The 9622-nt window shown below is 35.5% G+C and overlaps 1 protein-coding gene across 1 annotated transcript; it reads right to left on the minus strand.

Moving 5' to 3' along the window:
• LOC18778551 (probable purine permease 4) lies at positions 4337 to 5760 on the minus strand. Its single transcript, XM_007213426.2, has one exon. The coding sequence runs from the start codon at positions 5610 to 5612 to the stop codon at positions 4422 to 4424; it is 1191 nt and encodes a 396-aa protein (XP_007213488.2). The 5' UTR covers positions 5613 to 5760; the 3' UTR covers positions 4337 to 4421.

Consider the following 9622-nt stretch of genomic DNA (forward strand, 5'->3'; position numbering starts at 1 on the left):
TAGCAGAAAAGAACCACTCGATGGTGTAATTTTGTTTAAAAAGAAAGAAGAAGGGAAAAAAACCCTTTGGAAAACCAAATTAGTTTTGGGTGTCTGGTCCAACTACAGCCAATATTCAAAAGCCCAACCTTGCTTAGCCCATTTGCTGTAATAGATTTAGTTTTTGGAGGGAAGGACATCGGTAGGATTTAGGACTTCTAAAGGAAATGAAGAAATTGTACCTATTCAACAAACCCAAACTAGCCCAACGAGTTCACATTTGGCCCATGCCATCTCTCTGAAATATTAGACCAAATTTTTTGATACAAACAGTATTCAATTTTAATATAGTCTAGAGGAATTCGAATTCGGGGCGCAAAGTAAGGAGCTTATTCGCTATAGTCAACTTGAGTAAGCCAATGTCTGCAGATTAGATCAAATTTAATTCAGCACCAGATGCAGGATTCATTTACTGCTTGGGACCCAATACTTGTCTGATTTAAACTTTGTTTTCCTTAATTTTCAACTGTAGTCTTAGGTCATTTCACTGCATATAGATGGAGATGATATTTTTCCTAATTGTAAACTCTATTTATTGGCCTGATTTTATAGTCCCTTTTGTTGACCATTCCTAGTCTTAGGGCCATACATTTGCTTACATAATAGGACAAAATAATGTATTCTCATGTGGGAATTGTCCATTCACAAGGACAACATCTATACATATATATATGTGGAAAGTACAAGATTGCTCAATTTAGATCGATGATTGCATGATGACCGTACGCAGCACATGCAGTGAAACTGTGTGGAACAAATTCAAAGGAATTATTCCTACTTGCCATTCTATATGCACTCATTTGGAATCCAACTAACAGCTATTTTTTCAACAAAGACAACCCAATTCCACATTCTTGTTTCCCCCAAATCTTAAAAGTCTCGTATGTAGAGAAGAGCATAGCATGAAAGAATTTCTGACAATTATATTTATTCGTCCTACCTGCCTTGCAATTGCAGAAGTTATCTTGGCCATTGGCTACGAGGAGGATATATAGTCAGTGACAACAAACTCTGCAGATAGAGAACTAAAGCAATACTATTTCTGTATTCTTTGGCTTCCACCAGACGAATTGGATCCACCTGAGCTGTTATGCAAGTCTGCAACTTTTGCATATCTTTTTGTTTGTACAATATGTACAGTCCGTAAGTATGAATACATATTTACAATGTTATGAAACTTAAAGGGTTGTAAGTAAATTCTCGTTCTTTATCAATTATAAGATCTTAAGGTAAATTCTGAATACATGTAACTATCTGCAAAACTACACTAATCAGGTAAGCACGGATGATATTTTTTGCCCTTACTTAGTACCAAATCCTCGAAGATTTTAATTATTGCCGTCATATGATGATAATGTGCGGACATCATATATATTCATATGGGACTTTTTTTCTCTCTCTCTCTCCCCCACGCACTTAGTTGTTTGGTGTATGTGAATGATGCGATTGAGAGAGAATAAAAATGCAAAGACACAGATCATATCATGCAAACAAAGCAACGTGCAAGTTAATCAGAGATTCACATCTAGAAAAAAGTATGCTTTCGTTGACCTTTTGATTATCATTGGCTTCTCGTACTTTAAAAATATATATTATCTTTATAACTTACTTTGTTAATCTTCAAAAGTAGACATATGGACGGACCACCTTGCCTCTCCATTTATTCATGCTTGTTCTCTTCTCCATCTGCATAAAAACATAAAACGTAACAAAAAAGAGCAGTTTGTTGGTTGGAATGGAAAAGGAAAATTAAATTATACGTAAAGAATAAGGGCTGCGCCCTATCTTTGTTTTGTTTTGTTTTGTTTTATTAGCCGAATCAAATCATTTATATAAAGATTGGCTATGAGGAATCAAAGTATCGTGACCAAATTCATCAAATTAATCGATATGTTTTCGAAAGAAAAATATAATAGAAAAAGATCCACAGTTTTCATGAGGTACACTTTAAAGCAATGATTAAAACTGTATTATAGATGTGATTAAATTATAAGAAAAAAGGAAGATCCACCTCTATCTCTAATCTCACTCTGTCTTTTTTCTTTTCTCAAAATAATTTTATATTTGTAGTCTTTTCTACTTTTATTATGACCCACCACCTAGCACTAAAGAAATGGCTCTAAAAGCTAGGAGGAACAAAACAAAAGACAGCCCATGAAAATGAGAGGGACTAGCTTGTTTTCACTTGAAAATTATGAGACAAGTCAATTAGCTAGTCACCTCCACAGTAATGTCCAGCAATATCATTAAATTGCAGTAAATATGGTAGATGCTAAATAGTAAAATTCTGGAATCCAAGAAAAACACAACTACTTGTGGAAAAATTAAACTTTCAGTTTGCTAATCTTCAGGCTTTCTAGTTATCAGATTTTTTTATATGAAATTATATTGGAAACCAAACCCCGACATCTTGAATGATATCGGGCGACTCTCTACGCTAAGAAGAAGGGTTGACAATGAATAAAAAAAAAAAAACTGTGGTTGATATATACTCCTTATCGTTATGATTTATCTATGGAAAGGGTAAGTGATAAGGATTAGTTCGGTTTCAGATTGTGACAAGAAAAAGACACAAAATTCATTCATCAATTAATAATTTTTTTTTTTCCTTTTTTCTAATAGGCCTTTTTAATATGCATATATTTTGTGTTTATCTCTGGAAGAATTACCACTATTAGTGTTAAACATTTTCTTTGGCAAGTGGGAGTCCCAAAAAGCCAAGTCGTCCAACAAGAAATCTCCTTCATGCAAACAAACAACACCACAAAAGACATAGCAACATCTTGAGCGTACAAAGATATTTTTAAAAGCTTAGTGAAAAACACTGCATAATCTAATCCCGCGTGTTCTTACAAAGATTTTGCACCATTTTTTGCCTACACTGTACATGAAAGGAACCGCATTATGTATGGACAAAAACGAAAACTACATCTCTCTCTCAATTTGTTTTATTCATTCCTCAACTCACTGCCGTCATGAACCAAATAAACTTTGTATCTATTCAATTTTAATAGTATAGAGACCTTTAAATGGATTAGATTTTCATTCGAGTCAAGTTATTCTTGAATATATGTGGATAATGCGTGATTTATAGTTGCATTTGAATTTCATGGCTTATGTGGCAATTTGACGCTTCGGAAAATATTTAACTCCACTCAAAATGCCAAATATCATATTATTTTATTATATTGTTAAAAGCAAATAGGGTTCATATGATGCATAAAGTTTTAAAAGATCCTACCAAAAAAAAAAAAAGTTTTAAAAGAGAGTAAATGATAGTGGGATCCATGGCTAAAAAAATATTAAAATAATATCTGACATCAAACTTTTTGATATGTTATTTTTGACATATCTCTTTCATACTTAAAATCTATGTATGATTTGACTACTCGATTGGAGCAACTTTAACCTTCAAATTTTGCCATTTCATGTTCATATGACAATTTGACATATCGATCGGATATGCTCTTAGTAACTAATTGTCATCAACTTTAATTTCATAAAAATAGCTTAAATATATCCACATTACAAAAATATTGGAAAACAAAAAGTAGCAAAATATGCTCATGATCACTTCCATTTTTCAGAAAGGTGGGTGTGATGAGGTGATCAACTTAGTGCCCCATAAAGATTCATTAATTGCTCTAATTAAGGTATATGTGAATGAGTGAATCCCATTATATATATATTTGATTTGGTAAGCAATTCCAACCATATAATATGAGCAGCAGCATTGAGGGCTATATAATTAATAAATTGTCCTACATCATACATGTGAGATTGGAATAATGTCCTCATATGCACCATTACCCCTTGTATATTCATAATGTCCTCATAGGTGATTGATTCAGATTTAGTTTTTCCTTTTTTAGTAGAAAGAACACAACTATAATATTTCTAGCATATAAAAGTGGAAAAAAATAGTGGGGGAAGACATAATTATAGCAATGAATGTACATCCATCATACTAAACTTTGATATGGGATAAATTTTAAATCTTTTTGATTAGTTCCTAGATTTTGTGAGAACAATGTCCATTTAAACGTGGTAATTGATTTAGGTAGATTCTAGAGCATGCCTTATAAATTTAGCATGCGCTTGTGAATGATTGTTAACAATGAATGTATGTAAGTCTTGAACATAAGTAAGTGGAAATGTTGTTGATGTATGTGCACTAACGATTGATAATCATTCATTATCGAAACCAAATCAAAATCCTCAATGGATAATTGATCATTTTTAGTGGTGTTATAGTGTTAAAGTGACAAGGCAAATTGACAATGATGTACTTAAGCAATTAGGCAATGATTTCAAACTTCCATTTTTTTTCCCCTAAAAAAAAAAGTACAAATTCACCAAAATCTATCATCTCATGGTTCAAATCAAACACTACTATCATTTACACTACGCACACCCATCGCCATCCCTTGGTGGGTGTCCTCTTTGTCTTTATCTCCATCATCTTCTTTACCTAGTTTGGTATTCATGTAAATCCCATACGCATAAGAACAGAACCCCCACCCACACAACAAAGTAGACACCACCTTCACTCCCCCAAACTCATCCCCATACACCAAAACCCCTCCCAACACATTCATCCCCATCAAAGCCGTCATGCAAATTCCCCCGGTCAACGATGAGGTCAAGAACACCATCCCAGCCGTCCCCATGAAGCACAGCTGCCACGTCACCACGTTGCACAGCACGGTCACCCAGTAAATACTCTGCCCTTTATCAAACACCCTCATGCTCTCTACCTTCATCTCCCGAAACGCACCGTTGAGGGCCATCCCGAGCGTGGCCAGCGCCGTGGCCGAGACCTGCATCACCAGTTGCATTTCTATCACCATGGCGTAGCAGTAAACCTTTCTGTAGATCTTCTCCATGACTGGGAGATAGAGAGCAAACAGCAAGCCTGCGCCAATGGTGGAGAAGAAGCCCAAGAAGTACTTGCCACGGGTCAAGCCAGGAGGCTTGTCATGGCTGGACCCCAAGGCCAAGAGCACTGAGCTTATTGTTAGGAGGATCACACAGTTGAGATTTGAAAATGTGATTTTCTGTTTGACTATGATGACTGAGAGAATGAGGTTGAAGACAAGCTGGGATGAGAGGAGGAGGGAGGAGGTGGAGACTGGGAGATAGGAGTTGCCCCAAGAGAAGAGGAAGTTGTTGAGGCCCAACATGAGGCCTATGAAAATGGAGAGGGTTAAGATTTTTGGGGTGAAGTGAGAGAAGGGTTTTCTTTGGGTGCTATTGAGGAGATAATAAGGAGTGAAAACAAAAGGGAGGAGGAGAGGGAAGCCAGCACATTGAACCCATGTAGAAACCCAAATGCTCGAGCCTTTGTGGATGAAATAGTACTTGGAGAGTAGGCTTGAAGAGACTGAGCCTATGAAGAGACACAAGTAATTGATCACTAGAAGGGGCATAGAGCGCTTGTCTTTGTTGCTCAGTTGGGTTGATGGGTTGTTGTTGATGGTGATGAGGGTGGGGCAGTTTTGGTCATGGTGGTGGCCACCATGGTGGTGGGTTTTTGGGGAGTTTTTGGGTGAGGCTTGGACTAAGCTCTCCATTAATTGTAATTAGAAAGGGATAGATAGAGAGACTGAGGGGGAGATGAATCTCTCACTCTAAAAATAGAAGATATATAGTGCCATGAGTTGTAATTTATTCAATGGTAAATAGTATTTATCTTCACCACCTAATTCAAATAGAGACTTTCATGCTCTATTTTTTTAAAAATAAAAAAATTGTACATGGTAATAAATCCGGATTCATTTTCTAGATTTTTTTTTGCTAGAACTTCCTTATTTGCTTTCATTATAAGACTGTCACCTCATTTTGACTTTCATTATAAGACTGTCACTTCATTAAAATCTAATCTAAAGGTGTAAAACTTTTTAGAACTTTCTTCTTTTTTATGAAAATAAAGTCACCTAAAGTCGTTTTTATGGTAACTAATGAAAATTGAGCCATACGAGATTATATGAAGAGGTAGGTATAGCCATAAAAAAAAATGAAAAGAAAAAGAAGATGGGTTAACGGCCTCTCTATAAAATATTGGTCAATATGTGTTGAATTCTTTGTTGAATAATAGAACTCTTGGAAATTAAAAGTGGTTATATATATATATATCATATTTTATTCAACATATAAAGTTGTGTTATAGTTTCTTTCTTACCTATTTCTTCGACTATTCTTAGTCCTAGTTGAACATTTGTGGTTGAAAATGAATAGGTTATTTTCTTATTATTCGAATAGACAATGGATTCTACCTTCATCATTTCATCAACAATTGCCAACACAACAGCAAACTTACCAAAACAAAAGTCTCAAGAACCCAACAACAAATAATAAAGAGTAAGTTCAAACAGACGAATGAGAGAAAAAGATTTAAGACAGGGTGCGTGTGCTTTTTGTAGTGAACTTATGACTCGAAACGGCTACATATTAATTGCCTGCTTCTCCTCATGACCTCCACTTAGCATATTCAAGGGACTCTCTCTCTCTCTCTCTCTCTCTCTCTCTCTCCCTCTCTCTCACAGAGTACATTGGAAGAAATGAGTCAAAGAGAAAAGGTGGCATTGGCAACTGCCTAGAGTTTCAGTTATAGGCTTTGGTGTGGGTCTTGAACACGTGGCCCTACTCTTAAGCATGCGTTTCTTACATGCCTAAGAACCCTAGACCTCATTTCGGATAAGCATTGCATTGCAAAAGAGATTAGTTAATTGGGATTTGAATGTGGTTAGAAGATAGCAGCACCATTAAAAGTTTCTCAATCATGAACAATGATGCTTCCCAAAAAGGACCATAAAGGAAAAAAGCCCTCATGATTCTCGCTCAAGTGATATTGAAATGCATTGATTCGATGAACTTCGGGCGGCAGAAAACTAGGTTAATGTTAGTCCATTGACCAAACACACGAAACAAAATAAACTAGTTTAGTCATAACTTGAGATAAGATTAAGTTAGGGTGTCAATGTGTCATGGAAAAGTAGATAGAAGGTTCGGTTCACATGTAAAGTTGTAGAAAGCTACTTGAGGAAGAAATGCTGCATTTATGCTTGTTTGGCGGTTTGGGCACTTCAGAATGAATATGGTATAACGTTACATATAATCTAACACTTCGTCTAGTGATATTCAATTTTCGTTTCACGAAACGAGTTATGAACTATAGTTATTGTTTTAAAAAATAATGATTATGATTATGAAGGATTAGGCCCGTGGTTTCACAATATTGTGGGATTTCATTGTCATTCTATATATACCTCAAACTTTAAAATTAATTCATTATTATTTTGGAATAATTAAACTACAAAAGGGAGGAGAGTTTTTCTCACATACATACACCACCAAAGTGCCATAGATTTTCGAACTTAAGATCACTAATTTACAAATTATGATTCTTTTTCACAGCGATAAAAAAGGCTACTTAATAGTTCATTTTGAAGAAATAAACTTCCAAGTTTCAGCCTCTCCTTTAAAACAACTATAAAAAAGAAAGAAAAAAGTTCGTTTTTGTTTTGACAGCACAATTTTGAAATTGTGAAAAAGGAATTGCATGGATTTCCAAATAACGAGTATCAGATTCATAGAATTATTATTCCGCAAAACAAACACTACCTTATCGGTGCATGTATGGACACCACCAAGGTGTTTGTCAGGTACTTGTTGTTATACCTTAATTTAGTTTAGTCTGAAATGATTGACTTATTTCTGAATCATTTTCAAAGGTAATTAAGACCAACTCCAGCGGCACCGCCCAGCCCGAGGCTAGGGGAGAAAAAAAAAAAAAAGGTGTTTCAGCGCATAGCCCAGGCCCGAGTGCAAGGTGGGATCCAGCAACTTGGGCTGGCCCGAGGGCAAGGTTGGCCCGAGCTCCAGCTCTCGTTTTAGTGCTGACGTCATCGCTACAGTGCCGCTACAGTGCCGCAGCGCTACAGTGATGCTACAGTGTCTAGCGCTACAGTACCACTAAAAGTCCACGTGTCGCACTCTGGGCTCTCCGATCAGATTTTTTTCTCCAATCCAACGGCAGCCAATTTTTGTGCAATAAAAAAATGAAAAAAATACCAAAAAAATACTCTCTTTTTTTTTTTTTCTATAAATACCAAAATTTTATCCGATTGAGATATGAATTTTATAATAAATATTGATATGTACGAACCCAAAAATATTATCTAAATTAATTATTTTTATTAAAAAATTTGTGAAAAAAATAAAAAAATGAATAGTAATTGCCCTTAGCCATGACAATGGGTGGAAACACAAAATACTATTTGCAAGGGTGAATAGTGGCTGCCCTAGCTCCACCCTTGCCATGGCTAAGGGCAAATGGGTGGAGTTGCTCTAAACAAGAAACCAAAAACTATTTGGCAGATTTTGGACGATGTTGTCGGCCCATTGAGAAGATTTGGCATGACCTTGTCTAAACAATTATAAAAACATAAGGTATGGATTGTATTTAAAGCAGCGACGTATGATTTTTTTAGAGTGACAATAACGACTCTCTTTTATAATAATAAATTTGTTATTTTCAATTTCCTCAAGGAGCTTAACGTACCCGGCAGCTAATCTAAATTATCCAGCAATGACTGATAAGCTTTGAACCCCGTAATTACAATTGAGAAGTGGAAGTTGATCATAAATATATAATACAATACAACCTCTACTTACTTTGCATATGGCAGGCCGGCTACGTACCACTAGGTTAATTAGCACTGCGCATGATGAGAAGCCTACTTGGGCTATTTGTATTTTGGTTCCCCGTATAGCCTTTTGCCTTCTTCCATCTCATCCTTGGTTCCTGCCATAGCTAGTTTTCCAGTCGATGGGACATTTCAGTCCTCTTCATTTCCCGACAACTATCAACAAATACTCTTTTTTATTTGTTTATTTTATTTTATTGGGTAAGTGAATGAATTAGGGAGGAATTGCCTTCATTCCAGATAACCAAGCCAAGTATACTCAAAACTCTTTAGTTCTATCAGTCGAGTTTAGTATGTAAGTTTTATTTACACGACTTTCGAATTCTGGAACTACTGTTGACTACATTGATCTTATGACCGAACATTTAAAAAAAAAAGAAAAAAAAAAGTCTTTTCCTTTTATAGAGAAGTAAGTTGTATGATTAAAATGGTTAAAAGTAATTACTTCTGCTTTGATGTCCTGTGTTTGAATCTTTTATATTCCAATATTGCTTGTATAAGGAAAAAAAAAACTGAATGAGCCCAACTGCGATAGTTTGAAGGGGGGCTTATAAACTCACTCAAACATTTGATTAGTAACATCTAGCATAGCATCCATAAAAATTTCCAACATTTTCCAACTGTGCACTTAAAAAAATTATTATTATTATTTTTCGTTTATTTTAAACTTAAAAAAAGTTCAAAATTAACAACTAAAAAAAATTGGAGCCTTTTTCTTATCCTTTTGGAATTGGGCTAGTGTTGGAAAATCGTAGTAGTTGAAGGCCCGTTATGATGTTGGTGGGCCAATAACCCAATACCCCGATTACGCGCCTAAGGTGTTTTTGGCGGGAAGCCGTTGGGTTGGCAGTCTTATTTTGGCGCCAGAAACCAGA

The sequence above is a fragment of the Prunus persica genome, chromosome G4 (assembly GCF_000346465.2).
Source record: "Prunus persica cultivar Lovell chromosome G4, Prunus_persica_NCBIv2, whole genome shotgun sequence".
Classification (NCBI taxonomy): domain Eukaryota; kingdom Viridiplantae; phylum Streptophyta; class Magnoliopsida; order Rosales; family Rosaceae; genus Prunus; species Prunus persica.

What these genes read in the sequence shown, in the direction of transcription:
- LOC18778551 (XM_007213426.2), bottom strand. Translation starts at nt 5,612, where the DNA reads ATGGAGAGCTTAGTCCAAGCCTCACCCAAAAACTCCCCAAAAACCCAC.